Here is a 21,446-nt window from a genome sequence, read left to right on the forward strand (position 1 = left end):
CAGTCAGTCAGGATCCGTGGTGTATTACTCGGGGCTAGTACCTGATAAACATTCAGTAAACAGTGCCGAGATGGTATCATATTAACAGATAGGACGAGATTGACTAGCGGACCTGATTTTTCAGGATGTATTCCAACGTGACGTGCATTACTTATGTAAAAATATAAGGAGATAAAATTGATATTTCGAGAGTAAAATATGAATGAATCATTGATTTAAAAAATACTTACATTGCCAGGATATATAAAGCCAACAGACCGTCACTGCCCGGCAGACGGGACGCAGGGAGATCCAAGGTAGGTTGCTTATCTTTGTCTCTTATATATCTCACATGACAGAAACGTGGGTCATCCGGCCATCGCAAACTGATGATCAGTTCGCCATTTTATCAACAAATGACATTAATTCACAGGTTTTGGGGAGATAATCAATACAAATGTCCATGTCTGATCCCTCTTGTGAATGGGCGAGTTCTAATTTTTATAATTTTCTTATAGGTAGACCAGAGCTATGTCCCCAACGTCTAGAAAGGGCATATTATAGATTTATGCTATGTATTTCCTGATAGTTGATGGATATATTATAGATTTATGTTATGTATTTCCCGATAGTTCATGGGCATATTATAGATTTATGTTATGTGTTTCCCGATAGTTCATGGGCATATTGTAGATTTATGTTATGTGTTTCCCGATAGTCCATGGGCATATTATAGATTTATGTTATGTGTTTCCCGATAGTTCATGGGCATATTATAGATTTATGTTATGTGTTTCCCGATAGTTCATGGGCATATTATAGATTTATGTTATGTGTTTCCCGATAGTTCATGGGCATATTATAGATTTATGTTATGTGTTTCCCGATAGTTCATGGGCATATTATAGATTTATGTTATGTGTTTCCCGATAGTTCATGGGCATATCATAGATTTATGCTATGTATTTCCCGATAGTTCATGGATATATTATAGATTTATGTTATGTGTTTCCCGATAGTTCATGGGCATATTATAGATTTATGCTATGTATTTCCCGATAGTTCATGGATATATTATAGATTTATGTTATGTATTTCCTGATAGTTCATGGGCATATTATAGATTTATGCTATGTATTTCCTGATAGTTCATGGATATATTATAGATTGATGTTATGTGTTTCCCGATAGTTCATGGGCATATTATAGATTTATGTTATGTGTTTCCCGATAGTTCATGGGCATATTATAGATTTATGTTATGTGTTTCCCGATAGTTCATGGGCATATTATAGATTTATGTTATGTGTTTCCCAATAGTTCATGGGCATATTATAGATTTATGTTATGTGTTTCCCGATAGTTCATGGGCATATTATAGATTTATGTTATGTGTTTCCCGATAGTTCATGGGCATATTATAGATTTATGTTATGTGTTTCCCGATAGTTCATGGGCATATTATACATTTATGTTATTTGTTTCCTGATAGTTCATGGATATATTATAGATTTATGTTATGTGTTTCCCGATAGTTCATGGGCATATTATACATTTATGTTATGTGTTTCCTGATTGTTCATGGGCATATTATAGATTTATGCTATGTGTTTCCTTATAGTTCATGGGCATATTATAGATTTATGCTATGTATTTCCTGATAGTTCATGGGCATATTATAGATTTATGCTATGTATTTCCTGATAGTTGATGGACATATTATAGATTTATGCTATGTATTTCCTGATAGTTCATGGATATATTATAGATTTATGTTATGTGTTTCCCGATAGTTCATGGGCATATTATAGATTTATGTTATGTGTTTCCCGATAGTTCATGGGCATATTATAGATTTATGTTATGTGTTTCCCGATAGTTCATGGGCATATTATACATTTATGTTATGTGTTTCCCGATAGTTCATGGGCATATTATAGATTTATGTTATGTGTTTCCCGATAGTTCATGGGCATATTATAGATTTATGTTATGTGTTTCCCGATAGTTCATGGGCATATTATAGATTTATGTTATGTGTTTCCCGATAGTTCATGGGCATATTATAGATATATGTTATGTGTTTCCCGATAGTTCATGGGCATATCATAGATTTATCCTATGTATTTCCTGATAGTTGATGGATATATTATAGATTTATGTTATGTATTTCCCCGATAGTTCATGGGCATATTATAGATTTATGCTATGTATTTCCCGATAGTTCATGGATATGTTATAGATTTATGTTATGTATTTCCTGATAGTTCATGGGCATATTATAGATTTATGCTATGTATTTCCTGATAGTTCATGGATATATTATAGATTTATGTTATGTGTTTCCCGATAGTTCATGGGCATATTATAGATTTATGTTATGTGTTTCCCGATAGTTCATGGGCATATTATAGATTTATGTTATGTGTTTCCCGATAGTTCATGGGCATATTATAGATTTATGTTATGTGTTTCCCGATAGTTCATGGGCATATTATAGATTTATGTTATGTGTTTCCGATAGTTCATGGGCATATTATAGATTTATGTTATGTGTTTCCCGATAGTTCATGGGCATATTATAGATTTATGTTATGTGTTTCCCGATAGTTCATGGGCATATTATACATTTATGTTATTTGTTTCCTGATAGTTCATGGATATATTATAGATTTATGTTATGTGTTTCCCGATAGTTCATGGGCATATTATAGATTTATGTTATGTGTTTCCCGATAGTTCATGGGCATATAATAGATTTATGTTATGTGTTTCCCGATAGTTCATGGGCATATTATAGATTTATGTTATGTGTTTCCCGATAGTTCATGGGCATATTATAGATTTATGTTATGTGTTTCCTGATAGTTCATGGGCATATTATAGATTTATGTTATGTGTTTCCTGTTAGTTCATGGGCATATTATAGATTTATGCTATGTGTTTCCTGATAGTTCTTGGACATATTATAGATTTATGTTATGTCTTTCCCGATAGTTCATGGGTATAGTTATAGATTTATGTTATGTGTTTCCCGATAGTTCATGGGCATATTATAGATTTATGTTATGTGTTTCCCGATAGTTCATGGGCATATGATAGATTTATGCTATGTATTTCCTGATAGTTCATGAATATATTATAGATTTATGCTATGTGTTTCCTTATAGTTGATGGGCGTATTATAGATTTATGCTATGTATTTCCCGATAGTTCATGGATATATTATAGATTTATGTTATGTGTTTCCCGATAGTTCATGGGCATATTATGGATTTATGCTATGTGTTTCCTTATAGTTCATGGGCATATTATAGATTTATGCTATGTATTTCCTGATAGTTCATGGATATATTATAGATTTATGTTATGTGTTTCCCGATAGTTCATGGGCATATTATAGATTTATGCTATGTATTTCCTGATGGTTCATGGGCATATTATAGATTTATGTTATGTGTTTCCCGATAGTTCATGGGTATAGTTATAGATTTATGTTATGTGTTTCCCGATAGTTCATGGATACATTATAGATTTATGCCATATATTTCCTGATAGTTCATGGGCATATTATAGATTTATGTTATGTGTTCCCCGATAGTTCATGGGTATAGTTATAGATTAATGTTATGTCTTTCCCGATAGTTCATGGGCATATTATAGATTTATGCTATGTATTTCCTGATAGTTCATGGGTATATTATAGATTTATGCTATGTATTTCCTGATAGTTCATGGATATATTATAGATTTATGTTATGTATTTCCTGATAGTTCATGGGCATATTATAGATTTATGCTATGTATTTCCTGATAGTTCATGGATATATTATAGATTTATGTTATGTGTTTCCCGATAGTTCACGGGCATATTATAGGTTTATGTTATGTGTTTCCCGATAGTTCATGGGCATATTATAGATTTATGTTATGTGTTTCCCGATAGTTCATGGGCATATTATAGATTTATGTTATGTGTTTCCCGATAGTTCATGGGCATATTATAGATTTATGTTATGTGTTTCCCGATAGTTCATGGGCATATTATAGATTTATGTTATGTGTTTCCCGATAGTTCATGGGCATATTATAGATTTATGTTATGTGTTTCCCGATAGTTCATGGGCATATTATACATTTATGCTATTTGTTTCCTGATAGTTCATGGATATATTATAGATTTATGTTATGTGTTTCCCGATAGTTCATGGGCATATTATAGATTTATGTTATGTGTTTCCCGATAGTTCATGGGCATATTATACATTTATGTTATTTGTTTCCTGATAGTTCATGGATATATTATAGATTTATGTTATGTGTTTCCCGATAGTTCATGGATATATTATAGATTTATGTTATGTGTTTCCTTATAGTTCATGGGCATATTATAGATTTATGTTATGTGTTTCCCGATAGTTCATGGGCATATTATAGATTTATGTTATGTCTTTCCCGATAGTTCATGGGCATATTATAGATTTATGCTATGTGTTTCCTGATAGTTCTTGGACATATTATAGATTTATGCTATGTATTTCCTGATAGTTCATGGGCATATTATAGATTTATGCTATGTATTTCCTGATAGTTCATGGATATATTATAGATTTATGCTATGTGTTTCCTTATAGTTCATGGGCATATTATAGATTTATGTTATGTGTTTCCTGATAGTTCATGGGCATATTATAGATTTATGTTATGTATTTCCTGATAGTTCATGGGCATATTATAGATTTATGCTATGTATTTCCTGATAGTTCATGGATATATTATAGATTTATGCTATGTGTTTCCTTATAGTTCATGGGCATATTATAGATTTATGTTATGTGTTTCCTGATAGTTCATGGGCATATTATAGATTTATGTTATGTGTTTCCTGATAGTTCATGGGCATATTATAGATATATGCTATGTGTTTCCTGATAGTTCATGTGCATATTATAGATTTATGCTATGTATTTCCTGATAGTTCATGGGCATATTATAGATTTATGTTATGTATTTCCTGATAGTTGATGGACATATTATAGATTTATGCTATGTATTTCCTGATAGTTCATAGGCATATTATAGATTTATGCTATGTATTTCCTGATAGTTCATGGGTATAGTTATAGATTTATGTTATGTGTTTCCCGATAGTTCATGGGCATATTATAGATTTATGTTATGTATTTCCCGATAGTTCATGGGCATATTATAGATTTATGTTATGTGTTTCCCGATAGTTCATGGGCATATTATAGATTTATGTTATGTGTTTCCCGATAGTTCATGGGCATATTATACATTTATGTTATGTGTTTCCCGATAGTTCATGGGCATATTATAGATTTATGTTATGTGTTCCCCGATAGTTCATGGGTATAGTTATAGAGTAATGTTATGTCTTTCCCGATAGTTCATGGATATATTATAGATTTATGCTATGTATTTCCTGATAGTTCATGGGCATATTATAGATTTATGTTATGTGTTTCCCGATAGTTCATGGATATAGTTATAGATTTATGTTATGTCTTTCCCGATAGTTCATGGATATAGTTATAGATTTATGTTATGTATTTCCCGATAGTTCATGGGCATATTATAGATTTATGTTATGTATTTCTCTATAGTTCTTGAGCATATTATAGATTTATGTTATGTGTTCCCCGATAGTTCTTGGGTATAGTTATAGATTTATGTTATGTCTTTCCCGATAGTTCATGGATATATTATAGATTTATGCTATGTATTTCCTGATAGTTCATGGGCATATTATAGATTTATGTTATGTGTTTCCCGATAGTTCATGGATATAGTTATAGATTTATGTTATGTCTTTCCCGATAGTTCATGGATATAGTTATAGATTTATGTTATGTATTTCCCGATAGTTCATGGGCATATTATAGATTTATGTTATGTATTTCTCGATAGTTCTTGAGCATATTATAGATTTACATTATTTATCTCTACAAGAAATTTTGCGATCGATTGATTTTGAACGCTGCACTATCCCACTACTATCCCACATGACAAACTTAAGGAAAACATTCAGTCCTTGATCCATGGGGCATTTGTACACAAACGTGGTGAACACAGATATACAAATATATCTATCTTCAGAGGTTCAGGACAATTTGTCAAAAATGAAGCAAATGTTGTTTGAGGTTTACCGAGAATACAATATGTGAAATGCTTTCTCATTGATACAATTGGGAGGTAAAACATTTCGCTAAGACATAGGCATCCTCATCGGCACCAACTGTGCTTCCCTCCTTGCTGATCTGTTTCTTTATGCATATGGATCAGAATTTCTGCTTGTGTTAGCAAAATCAAAACAAGGTAATTTGGCTAAGATGTTCATCTTAAACTTCAGGTATATCGATGATTTGATATCGTTCAATAACCATCAAATAGCCAATCCCCTTACACTAAGTCTTATTAACCCACCTGAGCTTGAATTTCAAGGCGACAATTGATATCACCTCACGTCTTTCTATTTAGATCACTGCAGATTCTGAGGGACAACAAACTCTCCACCAAGCTGTATGATAAAAGGAATGATTTCAACTTTCCTATAGTCAACTTTCTTTTCATGTCGAGAAATATTCCAACAGCTCAAGCCTTTGGTGTTTACATTCGACAATTGTTTAGATTCAATCGAGCATACTTCTTTTACCAAGATTTCAAAGAGCGATACCGTGATGACTGTATATATCTGCATTGACGTCTTGTTTCCAGATGACGAGATACATCTCAGGACGGGCGCTTGGTCTCATTGTGCTTGTTACATTCTGCTGTTCCATCAACGCAAGCAGTAGGTGGCTAAGTCCGAGTGATGTTTCTTGATGTCATAAGGTTGTGTTATATAACCAGACATGAGTATAGCTAGATATCACATGGTTGTGTTATATAACCAGACATGAGTATAGCTAGACAACATAAGGTTGTGTTATATAACCAGACATGAGTATAGCTAGATATCACATGGTTGTGTTATATAACCAGACATGAGTATAGCTAGATATCGCATGGTTTAGTTATATAACCAGACATGAGTATAGCTAGACAACATAAGGTTGTGTTATATAACCAGACATGATGATAGCTAGATATCATATGGTTGTGCTATATAACTAGACATGAGTATAACTAGATAGCATATGGTCGTGTTGTATAACCATAAACTAGGATAGCTAGATATCATATGGTTGTGTTATATAAATATATAACTAGACATGAGTATAGCTTGATATCATATGGTTGTGTGATATAACTAGACGAGTATAATTAAAGTATTGGCGGAAATAGAAAAACAATGTTTTTAGGCTGTGACTCTGTATCCCTAAAATTTCCAGAATGGCAAATAGCATATTCTGTGGAATGTGTTATAGGATATCCAGAAAAGCATGTTTACTCGTACTTTTTGGGTTGAGTCCCATCCGGGATTCGAACCCACACCCTCAGAGTCAGGCACCTCATCGCCAGCTCAGAAAGTCAGACGCCTAGACCGCTCAGCCACCGCGGCTTCCACAAAGACGAAAGTCGGACAACTGGTAGTCTAGACGGCGGACTTTGTGTACCCCTCTGATAAGTGTTATTTGGCACGGCTCCCACGGCCGAAAGCTATGAAATACACAATGCCATTTTGGAAAGTGGTCAAGTGTAACGTATGTTATATTTGGGATTACACTTTCTCAGTAATGGCCACTTTCGAAAAAAACCGCACTGCTTATTTCTGCACTAATCTCTCCTCAGTAAAGTCCTTTTTCTACGTTTCCTATCTCTCTACCATTGAGATTGTAGTAAGGCCGAACTTAGTTTAACGGATATTTCACACTCGATAAACACATACTCATGATGTAGTCGATAAACACATACTCCTGATGTAGTCGATAAACACATACTCATGATGTAGTCGATAAACACATAGTCATGATGTAGTCGATAAACACATACTCCTGATGTAGTCGATAAGCACATACTCCTGATGTAGTCGATAAACACTTACTCATGATGTAGTCGATAAACACATACTCATGATGTAGTCGATAAACACATACTCATGATGTAGTCGATAAACACATACTCATGATGTAGTCGATAAACACATACTCCTGATGTAGTCGATAAGCACATACTCCTGATGTAGTCGATAAACACTTACTCATGATGTAGTCGATAAACACATAGTCATGATGTAGTCGATAAACACTTACTCATGATGTCAGTCGATAAACACATACTCATGATGTAGTCGATAAACATTACTCATGATGTAGTCGATAAACACTTACTCACTTTTGTATAAACACATATTCATGATGTTGTCGATTAACACATAGTCATGATGTGGTCGATAAACATAGTCATGATGTAGTCGATAAACATATACTCATGATGTAGTCGATAAACACTTGCTCATGATGTAGTCGATAAACACATAGTCATGATGTTGTCGATAAACACATATTCATGATGTTGTCGATTAACACATAGTCATGATGTGGTCGATAAACACATAGTCATGATGTGGTCGATAAACACTTACTCATGATGTTGTCGATAAACACATACTCATAATGTAGTCGATAAACACTTACTCATAATGTAGGTTGAAACGTTCAGGTGAATGATTTAGGCATATATTTCCTATTTATGTTTGTAGTGAATGTATGCGTTGTTACAGACTACACATGTGTGTTTTGAATGCGTCACCAGTTACAGATTCCACGTGTGCTTGTGGTGACGGAGGATTTGTTACAGACTCCTGTATGTCGTGACTTCTCACAGGCTTTACATCTGTGTGTGGCGACTGTGTCCTTTGTTACAGGCTTCACATCTGTGTGTGGCGACTGCGTGTACAAGGGAGGAGCCGGCTTCGTGAAGCACCCAACTATCTGCGATGCCTTTTACGAATGTGACAACACCACCGGAAAGTACACCCTCCTGCGTTGTCCATCGGGGATGACCTGGAACCACGATATCTGGTCCTGTGTAGTTGACCAGTCATGTACCTACCCTAGTAAGTCGTTATTAAGATTCTGTCAAAGTTTATGTGTACACCTTTATATCACCTTCGCCAATTTGTACATTTCACTCTTGCGTTAACACCCCACTGTAACACCTGTACACACAGGTATAGTAAGTATATGCAAGTGTAGAATATCTTCACATACGCTATTCAAGCTCCTTGTGCCTTAATACATCTACAAACAAGGCTCTGCACCTTAACCAGACTGCATGCAATGAAGACCGCCTTTTAGAATGCAAAGCAAACAACATGGATGTATATAAAATACGTGTTACACTTGTTGTTTCAGCATCGCCCACTACCACACCAAGTAAGTAACGTCTCACCGCTCGTCTTTACGGCAACACATCATACATCATTCAATACAGATTACAGAAATATGTAATAACTTATACATTATCAGCGTTACTATATACAATACTGGAACAAGAAGTAGTCACCGATTGTCAGTAGGAAACGGTATATCTAGATGGATGAGTGTATCTAACGGCATATCTAGATGGATCAGTGTATCTAACGGCATATATAGATGTATGAGTGTATCTAACGGCATATCTAGATGGATGAGTGTATCTAACGGTATATCTAGATGTATGAGTGTATCTAACGGCATATCTAGATGGATGAGTGTATCTAACGGTATATCTAGATGGATGAGTGTATCTAACGGCATATCTAGATGGATGAGTGTATCTAACGGCATATCTAGATGGATCAGTGTATCTAACGGCATATCTAGATGGATCAGTGTATCTAACGGCATATCTAGATGGATCAGTGTATCTAACGGTATATCTAGATGGATGAGTGTATCTAACGGTATATCTAGATGGATGAGTGTATCTAACGGTATATCTATGGATGAGTGTATCTAACGGTATATCTAGATGGATGAGTGTATCTAACGGCATATCTAGATGGATCAGTGTATCTAACGGCATATCTAGATGGATGAGTGTATCTAACGGCATATCTAGATGGATCAGTGTATCTAACGGTATATCTAGATGGATGAGTGTATCTAACGGTATATCTAGATGGATGAGTGTATCTAACGGCATATCTAGATGGATGAGTGTATCTAACGGCATATCTAGATGGATGAGTGTATCTAACGGCATGTCTAGATGGATGAGTGTATCTAACGGCATATCTAGATTGATGAGTGTATCTAACGGCATATCTACATGGATCAGTGTATCTAACGGTATATCTAGATGGATGAGTGTATCTAACGGCATATCTAGATGGATGAGTGTATCTAACGGTATAAATAGATGTATGAGTGTATCTAACGGCATATCTAGATGGATCAGTGTATCTAACGGCATATCTAGATGGATGAGTGTATCTAACGGCATATCTAGATGTATGAGTGTATCTAACGGTATATCTAGATGGATGAGTGTATCTAACGGCATATCTAGATGGATGAGTGTATCTAACGGCATATCTAGATGGATCAGTGTATCTAACGGCATATCTAGATGGATCAGTGTATCCAACGGCATATCTAGATTTATTACCCACGTGGTCAACGTATGAGTAGTTGCATACTAATCTCGTACGTCACACGTGTGTCGTATCGCGTTGACCTGTGTCGTAACGACTTGACCTGAGATTCTAACGATTTGATTGTATAACCGATGACCTCTCAATTAGGTCACATTCTGACGTAACTATTTTTTCATTCATAACAAACACGTGAATTCATTCATTCTACAACTTAAATGCATTGTGGGAATGTAAACATCGAGAATGTTGCCGTGTCGCTGTTTAATTGCGAGTCGAGCTGAGACATTATATCCGTCGAAAAACATAAACGCAATGTTTCCACCAGTGATGTTAGCCGAATGAAGCAACTGCAAACCAAGAAACGGGAAGCTACGGAGTAGTTTACTGTAGGAGGCTGTTCGAAGCGATGACAACTGACATGCATCGTGACGTCGGTTACCAAGGCAGTGACGTCATTTTGGTGTGACGTCATGCAAATATTGTACTACTGAACAAAACTCTTCCGCAACCCCTTTATGAAACCTGTTTCGGTTTGAAACCAATATATTAACAAAAATACGCTATTTTGTCAATTTAATGCATGTAAGACGTGGGTAATAAATAAAATACCACACTCGGTATCATTACATACGAATTATACGAAACTCGTGGCCTTCCTATGTTATCTGACATCGCTTTCGCTCGGTCAGATACCATAGGAAGGACACTCGTTTCATATAATTCGTATGTAATGAGACCTCGTGTAGTATTCACTATGTATGAGTGTATCTAACGGCATATCTAGATTGATGAGTGTATCTAACGGTACATCTAGATGGATCAGTGTATCTAACGGTATATCCAGATGGATGAGTGAGTCTAACGGTATATCTAGATGGATGAGTGTATCTAACGATATATCTAGATGGGTGAGTGTATTTAACGGTATATCTACATGTATGAGTGAGTCTAACGGTATATCTAGAAGGATGAGTGTATCTAACGGTATATATAGATGGATCAGATGGATCAGTGTATCTAACGGTATATCTAGATGTGTGAGTGTATCTAACGGTATATCTAGAAGGATGTATCTAACGGTATATATAGATGTATGAGTGTATCTAACGGTATATCTAGATGGATGAGTGTATCTAACGGTATATATAGATGTATGAGTGTATCTAACGGTATATCTAGATGGATCAGTGTATCTATCGGTATATCTAGATGGATGAGTGTATCTAACGGTATATCTAGATGGATGAGTGAGTCTAACGGTATATATAGATGGATGAGGGAGTCTAACGGCATATCTAGATGGATGAGTGAGTCTAACGGCATATCCAGATGGATGAGTGAGTCTAACGGTATATCTAGATGGATGAGGGAGTCTAACGGCATATCTAGATGGATGAGGGAGTCTAACGGCATATCCAGATGGATGAGTGAGTCTAACGGTATATCTAGATGGATCAGTGTATCTAACGGCATATCTGTATGAGTCCACATAATCGGGAAGACTTCACATGATACTATATACAAATATGAAATAGATAATAAGTAATTCAAGACAAACTTTAAGCACCGGTTACATATGGACATAATAACTATCCAACCGACAACTTCACCTAGATAAAGTTGGCTGGTCTTAAAAGTGAAAAAGAAAACTTTCTTTCTCCTGCCCATTTACCAGTCACTTCCCAATTTATTTCGTACATCCTCATCTCTTGGCGTAGATCAGAAGAGTGCCCGCGTTTTCCACCAATGCTCTTCTGACTCTCTGGGTAATGAAGAAGGCAGTGTATGAGAGTCTCCATATTCTCAGGGAAGTCCTTCGTTGGTTCGACTTGGGAACGCGTCTCAAGAGAAGTCCCATTTGTTGTCTGGGCTGCGTGTAGAGGGGGCAAGGTTACCAGAACTGATGATAATCTGACTGTGCCAGAATAACCAGACCACTCTCTGCTGTATGTTTCTAAATCACACTTATATTTCTATGTTACCCCAAACTTGTATTTGTTCAACAGATCCGTGTCTTGTCAACAGTGTAGACACAGCCAACCCAGCTGGTTTCCTGGTGACAGCAAACGGAAATGTGTTCAACATGAACTGCGCACCAGGAACTCTCTACAACGCAACCAGCTGTAAATGTGACATAACCACAACCACCACCCGAGGCCCACGTAAGGGACTGATATACTCTCTACTATATATACTATTCAAAAAATAGAAACGCATAAGTGATTTTGAGAATATTGGATTCATGTAGCACTGACAAAAACAAAACAAGTGTAACTTATTTCTTTCCAAAACGTCATCTATGTGTGATTGTAAACGGCTTCAGTGCCAAAACGCGACAATTTTGAACTTTCCCCTTGTTTTAGAAGTGTTTGAAGAAATATTCGCAAACACGTCACCAAGAAAACATGAAAAGTAAAATGCAGAAGCGGAATCGGATGCGGTATCGATCACTATAAAAAGGCAAGCGTTGTGTTTAATTTTGTCATTCGTTTTTGCCTGGGAAAGTGGAAATCATCATGCCTCGTCTGAGTGCCGCCAATCAAAACATAACCATAGACAGCCTTGAACCTGGGGACTCGCAGTCTGCAGTTGCCCAACATTTCAACGTTCACCAGAGCACCATATCTCTCCTTCGGGATCCTTTTCTGCAGACCAATTCCGCCCAAGATAGCCCGAGAAGCGGCCGTCAGAGAGTGACCACCAAAGCTCAGGACCCATGTATCTGGGTTGTTCACTTGGGTCATCTAGACTGCACAGCGCATCCCTGGTTTGCGAAGAATTTCCGACGAAACTGTCAGGAATCGATTGCGTGGGGATTCGACCAAGAAGGCCAGTCGTCGCTACTGTTTTGATAGACTTCCATCGGCGCAATCGCTGTCGATGATGTAGAGTCCGGAATTGGAACCTTTGAAACTGGAGGCGATTCTGGTTCGGTGGTGAAATGAAAGTTTTGCACCTAGTTGCATTTGACAGGTCGACAGATTCGGTGGAGACAGTGTCATGGTGTGGGGCTCGATATCCAGCTCAGGGTAATTTGACAGCAAATCGGTACATCAACGAAGTCCTTGCGTCACATGCTTCCGATTATGAACCGACAGAGGGAGTTGTTGCAGCATGACAAGGCTACTTCACATACAGAACGCGTTACGGCCCGCTACCTTGCCAATTCCAACGTCAATGTCTTGCCATGACCTTCCCGATCAGCAGATCTAAACCCGACAGAAATTCTATGGGATGAACTCGATCGACGTGTACGTCAACGTCAAAACACGCCTCAGACACTTCCACAAGTGGCCAATACATTGCAGGAATAGTCGGGAAAAATTCCGCAAGAGCGACTTCGTCGACTTATCCAGTCTATGCCGAGACGGTACCGAGCAGCAATTGCTGCCAATGGTGGCCATACAAAGTACTGACTTTGACGCCATCTTGTGGACTCAAGTATACAGAAACACAACAATAAATGCTGCTGTTGTGTTAGCGATCTCTTTGTCTATAGACGTGTGAATTTTCACCTTACCAATGAAATTACAGGAAATAATTGCTCTTAAACTAACGCAATAATTTCTTCTAAAAATGGCGTATGTGTTTCGTTTTTTGCAAAGTGTATATATCAGCGGCAGTGCTCGTGTGAATCCCATCTAAACTTTTGCGTCATACGTATCTTGCGTCACATATGAAATAGTTAAAATGTAACATATATATAATCCTGTTTCCTGCTGTTGAAGGTGTCCTCTAATGATGAGCACTCTGTTCCATGAAGTGTATGTAATGTTTGACAGCCGCCTGCACGGAGGAGCTGTACCTTCCCTGCAATGTGGACATCAGCGACCACTCCGGCAACTGGCTTTGGGTGGCCAATACTAACGTCACTCTGGCCACTGTCCCGAGAAGGAGTTACAAGGCTTGCAGCTTTGATGGAAGTGCCGACCTCAGTGTCCCCTTTTTCAAGAACAACGATTTGGGGGACAACTGGACGATAAGGTTCAATTACAGATCTCAAACAGGTTCGACGGGCGTTCGCGTCCTTGTCAGCAACAGCGTGTGTAACTCCATTTCTCCGACCTTGGAGGTGACCCACGCTCAGGATAGAGTTTGTGTCAACATCGAAACCAATTCCAACAACTTTACGCTGTGCTCCGCCAATACAGTAAGCATGTCGTGGTGTTCTCGCTGTACGTTGTAGTAGTGTAGTGTAGTGTAGTGTAGTGTAGTGTAGTGTAGTGTAGTGTAGTGTAGCGTAGCGTAGTGTAGGGTAGCGGTAGGGTAGGGTAGGGTAGGGTAGGGTAGGGTGTAGGGTAGGGTAGGGTAGGGTAGGGTAGGGTAGGGTAGGGTAGGGTAGGGTAGGGTAGGGTAGCGTAGGGTAGGGTAGGGTAGGGTAGGGTAGGGTAGGGTAGGGTAGGGTAGGGTAGGGGCCACTTCAGCCATCGGATCATTCCGCGGCCATGGAGCATCAAGCTATGTCATCTGAGTCTCAATGAACATATCTGAGTGGCAATCACTGAGCCAATAGTCGTGCTGCTTAATGATGTAGTCATGGCGTCAATGTTTTAATATTGCATAGTGAAACAGTCATTGCGTCAATGTTTTAATATTGCATAGTGAAACAGTCATTGCGTCAATGTTTTAAAATCGCATAGTGAAACAGTCATTGCGTCAATGTTTTAATATTGCATCGTGAAACAGTCATTGCGTCAATGTTTTAAAATCGCATAGTGAAACAGTCATTGCGTCAATGTTTTAATATTGCATCGTGAAACAGTCATTGCGTCAATGTTTTAAAATCGCATATTGAAACATACTTGTCATATCTTCCTACGTAGGAAGATATGACAGGAGTAACTAACCACTGTGGGAAGAGAATGATGGTCTGCTTGAGTTACTAAATGGTTTCAGTCTTTGACAATATGCAGCCTTGTTCTGTCAGGGCATCCCGACACCAAACCTGCCCTTTTGCCGGTAACGGTGAAGGTTAACAAGGGAAAACTGATACTTGTTAACGGTCTACACTCCAACAGTATACCAATCAACGGTGAGAATACTTTCAACTTGTAAACTATAATGTAGCGTATTTGCTTGTAGCATAAACTTGTGTCGCATATACTTGCGTAGCGTTCTATTCGTAGTGTATACGTGGGTATCATGTACTTGTGTATATTTATGTAGAGTATACGTGGGTATCTTGTACTTGTGTATATTTATGCAGTGTTCTTGGGCAGTGTGTGCAAAGGTATTATATACTTAACATTTAATTACCAATACGAACTTCAAGTACAAATTGATGGCATTAAAGACTTGAACCTGCTATGTCTCGAACAAACTCTTTTACCCCTTGTTACGGAACTGATCTCTTTCAGGTAAAGTCAAGCTCACCAAGTGCCCTCTGACGATCGGGAAGGGATACAACAGAGTAAACTACGTGGGTTTGCTGTGGAATGTAAGTTTTCTCGTCACTGACAAGGTCATGTTTGTAACTGCAGCCATTATAGAAACTGGTTTGTTTGTTAACTGATCAGGTCGTTCCATCAGACTGCAGCCATTATAGAAACTGGTTTGTCTGTTAACTGATCAGATCGTACCATGAGACTGCAGCCATTATAGAAACTGGTTTGTTTGTTAATATAGAAACTGATCTGATCAGATCGTACCATCAGACTGCAGCCATTATAGAAACTGGTTTGTTTGTTAACTGATCAGATCGTACCATCAGACTGCAGCCATTATAGAAACTGGTTTGTTTGTTAACTGATCAGATCGTACCATCAGACTGCAGCCATTATAGAAACTGGTTTGTTTGTTAATTGTGATCAGTGATCTGGGTCGTACCATCAGACTGCAGCCATTATAGAAACTGGTTTGTTTGTTAACTGATCAGGTCGTACCATCAGACTGCAGCCATTATAGAAACTGGTTTGTTTGTTAACTGATCAGATCGTACCATCAGACTGCAGCCATTATAGAAACTGGTTTGTTTGTTAACTGATCAGATCGTACCATCAGACTGCAGCCATTATAGAAACTGGTTTGTTTGTTAACTGATCAGATCGTACCATCAGACTGCAGCCATTATAGAAACTGGTTTGTTTGTTAACTGATCAGGTCGTACCATCAGACTGCAGCCATTATAGAAACTGGTTTGTTTGTTAACTGATCAGGTCGTACCATCAGACTGCAGCCATTATAGAAACTGGTTTGTTTGTTAACTGATCAGATCGTACCATCAGACTGCAGCCATTATAGAAACTGGTTTGTTTGTTAACTGATCAGATCGTACCATCAGACTGCAGCCATTATAGAAACTGGTTTGTTTGTTAACTGATCAGGTCGTACCATCATGAGACTGCAGCCATTATAGAAACTGGTTTGTTTGTTAACTGATCAGATCGTACCATGCAGACTGCAGCCATCAGACTGCATTATAGAAACTGGTTTGTTTGTTAACTGATCAGATCGTACCATCAGACTGCAGCCATTATAGAAACTGGTTTGTTTGTTAACTGTGATCAGGTCGTACCATCAGACTGCAGCCATTATAGAAACTGGTTTGTTTGTTAACTGTGATCAGATCGTACCATCAGACTGCAGCCATTATAGAAACTGGTTTGTTTGTTAACTGATCAGGTCGTACCATCAGACTGCAGCCATTATAGAAACTGGTTTGTTTGTTAACTGATCAGGTCGTACCATCAGACTGCAGCCATTATAGAAACTGGTTTGTTTGTTAACTGTGATCAGATCGTACCATCAGACTGCAGCCATTATAGAAACTGGTTTGTTTGTTAACTGTGATCAGATCGTACCATCAGACTGCAGCCATTATAGAAACTGGTTTGTTTGTTAACTGTGATCAGATCGTACCATCAGACTGCAGCCATTATAGAAACTGGTTTGTTTGTTAACTGTGATCAGGTCGTACCATCAGACTGCAGCCATTATAGAAACTGGTTTGTTTGTTAACTGTGATCAGATCGTACCATCAGACTGCAGCCATTATAGAAACTGGTTTGCAGCCATTTGAAACTGGTTTGTTTGTTAACTGTGATTTCAGACTCGTACATTATATGAGACTGATCAGCCATTATAGAAACTGGTTTGTTTGTTAACTGTGATCAGATCGTACCATGAGACTGCAGCCATTATAGAAACTGGTTTGTTTGTTAACTGTGATCAGATCGTACCATGAGACTGCAGCCATTATAGAAACTGGTTTGTTTGTTAACTGTGATCAGCCATCTGGTACCATGAGACTCGCAGCCATTATAGAAACTGGTTTGTTTGTTAACTGTGATCAGATCGTACCATCAGACTGCAGCCATTATAGAAACTGGTTTGTTTGTTAACTGATCAGATCGTACCATGAGACTGCAGCCATTATAGAAACTGGTTTGTTTGTTAACTGTGATCAGATCGTACCATGAGACTGCAGCCATTATAGAAACTTGTTTGTTTGTTAACTGTGATCAGATCGTACCATCAGACTGCAGCCAAGCAGTGATAGTTTCCTCCCTGTGTCATGACAGTCACGTGATGCACTTGTTTCAGCTTCAGGTCTGGAAATGTAACCCTGATAGTTTCACCAATGGGCAACAGCTGACTCCAGCCACACCCCTGCCGTGACAGTGTACTCGACCTGACCCCAGATCTTCAAGGAAGCCCCACCTTCACAGGGCTGTACACCATAGCAACCAGATAACCCAATAAACGCCTTCAAGCATCCACTGCCTCGTGTTTTAGTTGCGAACATTCCACTTAGATCACTGTTTATGAACGTTGGAACCCAAAATAGTAACCTAATTTATTTCAGAAGAGATTTTCTTGTTATCACTGAAACGGTTTTGTCGAGACAATTAGGCCTCTTATTTCTGTGTAAGGTTTCTCCAAACCAGTAACTCCATGGAACCAGGAAAAGTATCGCCTATTCCTGACCTGAAGCCTTACAAGCTGACTATCCGCAGAAACACGATCCTTTTGGTGTAAGAAAATAACCTGTAGAAAATATAAGAATAGATCACCGGAAATCACTGATGACACCAGGTGTTCGGGAAAAGGTAAGCGTGACACTCCCTACCGGCAACACTTGCCCCTCCCTACCGGCAACACTTGCCGCTCTCAAGATTTGCCTAGGAATTAAGTACATACTTCAAGCAGCACAGCCTGTAATACTCTCAGAAGAGATCACCACCATCAGGTTCTTTTATTCACACAACATCATTGTCAGGTCATAGAAAGCTACGCCTTACTGTGTAGTAAAAAAGAATGTTTATGAAAGATGACAATGTTACAAGACTGTAGAAGATGGCAGTGGCGCAAACGTCATTTACCTCCTGACCTCTCCCAGCAGCTCCTAGCTTTGGTGTCAACAACTTAAAGTTTTCAGTTACAATCGAACATACTCATTGAACTTTTGCTCAGAGTTGTTGATAAAATATGTCCCGTGCTAGAGGGCGTTACTTAACCTCGAACGTTGATGTCTATTTTACATGACAAGAAAACCCGAATGGTACAGGTCACGTTGAACTTTAGGAAGCGGACGTATAATATTGATAGGGGACATGTATAAAAAAATATATTGTTGGAGGTATTGAGATTATATAATTATTAGCGACTCCACAGATAAATGATTCACGCCCCAGAGATCGACCGATAGAAATACGAAAAACGTTTGTTTACAATGATTTCAAAGTGTGTCTGTGTTATTCTACTTTCTGACTGGCTAACGTGTAATCACAATTGAATGTTATTTTCGCCAACTCCAGGAACTCGCTTGGGACGGGACTACTTCAAAGCGGGTTGCTTCCTGGTGACCTTTACCTTGGCAAGAGAACGTTCAAGAATGTATTCGAAAAAAACCCAGAACTTTGTTCGGGAAGTGTTTGCTGTTAAACTTGAGATATTCAGCACGGCTGTTTTCTGATAGGTTGACTAATGCATGCACTATGAACTACACATGTGGCAACTCATTTGTGTTTATTGCTGTATTGCCTTTACAGGAGATACTTGAATCAGACAATGCCGAAAACTTTATGTGTAGACAGCTTTGGCTATTATTTTCAGTCCTTGAATTTCACAATCAAACGCGCGTGGATTCCTCTGAATAAACCGGATCCCATTCACGTCTGTACTGGCAATAACATCACATTCACGTCTGTACTGACAATAACATCACATTCACGTCTGTACTGGCAATAACATCACATTCATGTCTGTACTGGCAAGAACATCACATTCACGTCTATACTGGCAAGAACATAACATTCACGTCTTTACTGGCAAGAACATCACATTCACGTCTATACTGGCAAGAACATAACATTCACGTCTTTACTGGCAAGAACATAACATTCACGTCTTTACTGGCAAGAACATAACATTCACGTCTGTACTGGCAATAACATCAAATTCACGTCTGTACTGGCAATAACATCACATTCACGTCTGTACTGACAATAACATCAAATTCACGTCTGTACTGGCAATAACATCACATTCACGTCTGTACTGACAATAACATCACATTCACGTCTGTACTGGCAAGAACATCACATTCACGTCTGTCCTGGCAATAACATCACATTCACGTCTGTACTGGCAAGAACATAACATTCACGTCTGTACTGGCAATAATATCACATACTACTGCAGTCCGTTTGGCTCAAAAGCGACAGATGAATTGCAATCTAACTCGAAAACTAATATCATACTCATTGAAACACGGGAGGTGTGCAAAGAGAGGAACAGCCAGGTGTACGAGAAGCACGTGCACAAGTGCCGACAAAGGTATAAATTCATTTACCTGTGCCGTCTCCATCCAGAGGTCACAGACATGACGCCAAGGCCCATCCCTCGAGAAAGAATACCTCCCAAGGCCACCCCTGCAACCGCTCTTGTTTCACCTCCAAAAAAGAAGCAGAAGAAGGCGGCGCCCACCAAGGCATCCATCAAGGCACCACCCAACAAGGCACACCTACCAAGGCAACCACCAAGGCACCACCCAACAAGGCACACCTACCAAGGCAGCCACCAAGGCACCACCCAACAAGGCACACCTACCAAGGCATCCATCAAGGCACCACCCAACAAGGCACACCTACCAAGGCATCCATCAAGGCACCACCCAACAAGGCACACCTACCAAGGCAACCACCAAGGCACCACCCAACAAGGCACGACTACCAAGGCATCCACCAAGGCACCACCCAACAAGGCACACCTACCTAGGCAACCACCAAGGCACCACCCAACAAGGCACACCTACCAAGGCAACCACCAAGGCACCACCCAACAAGGCAAACCTACCAAGGCATCCATCAAGGCACCACCCAACAAGGCAAACCTACCAAGGCATCCATCAAGGCACCACCCAACAAGGCAAACCTACCAAGGCAACCACCAGGGCACCACCCACCCAAGGCACACCTACCAAGGCATCCATCAAGGCACCACCCAACAAGGCACACCTACCAAGGCATCCATCAAGGCAGCACCCAACAAGGCACACCTACCAAGGCAACCACCAAGGCACCACCCAACAAGGCACGACTACCAAGGCATCCACCAAGGCACTACCCAACAAGGCACACCTACCTAGGCAACCACCAAGGCACCATCCAACAAGGCACACCTACCAAGGCAGGCAACCACCAAGGCACCACCCACCAAGGCAAACCTACCAAGGGCACCACCTTAACAAGGCAAACCTACCAAGGCAACCAGGGCACCACCCACCAAGGCACCCTACCAAGGCAATCAAGGCAACGACAAGGCAAACCTACCAAGGCAACCACCAAGGCACCACCCAGGCACCACCCAACAAGGCACGACTACCAAGACACTACCAAGACAACCACCAGGCACCACCCAACAAGGCACGACTACCAAGGCAACCACCAAGGCACCACCCACCACCCATCAAGGCACACCT

The 21,446-nt window shown here is 39.1% G+C and overlaps 2 protein-coding genes across 2 annotated transcripts; both read left to right on the plus strand.

Annotated features, from left to right (window-relative positions):
- Positions 1–272: 272 nt before the first annotated feature.
- Positions 273–18,241, plus strand: LOC124288170 (protein PIF-like). The gene is made up of 9 exons (XM_046724749.1): positions 273–296; positions 6,718–6,793; positions 8,810–9,001; positions 9,300–9,320; positions 12,532–12,687; positions 14,308–14,675; positions 15,453–15,557; positions 15,883–15,962; positions 18,068–18,241. The coding sequence occupies exons 2-7, from the start codon at positions 6,718–6,720 to the stop codon at positions 15,486–15,488; spliced, it is 849 nt and encodes a 282-aa protein (XP_046580705.1). The 5' UTR covers positions 273–296; the 3' UTR covers positions 15,489–15,557; positions 15,883–15,962; positions 18,068–18,241.
- Positions 18,242–20,348: 2,107 nt separating this feature from the next.
- On the plus strand, positions 20,349–21,113 carry LOC124288162 (uncharacterized protein DKFZp434B061-like). The gene has a single exon (XM_046724741.1). It carries the CDS (start codon positions 20,349–20,351, stop codon positions 21,111–21,113), a length of 765 nt encoding a protein of 254 aa, XP_046580697.1.
- Positions 21,114–21,446: the final 333 nt, after the last annotated feature.

Source organism: Haliotis rubra, unplaced genomic scaffold (assembly GCF_003918875.1).
Source record: "Haliotis rubra isolate DU_JTF1 unplaced genomic scaffold, ASM391887v1 Scf413, whole genome shotgun sequence".
Classification (NCBI taxonomy): domain Eukaryota; kingdom Metazoa; phylum Mollusca; class Gastropoda; order Lepetellida; family Haliotidae; genus Haliotis; species Haliotis rubra.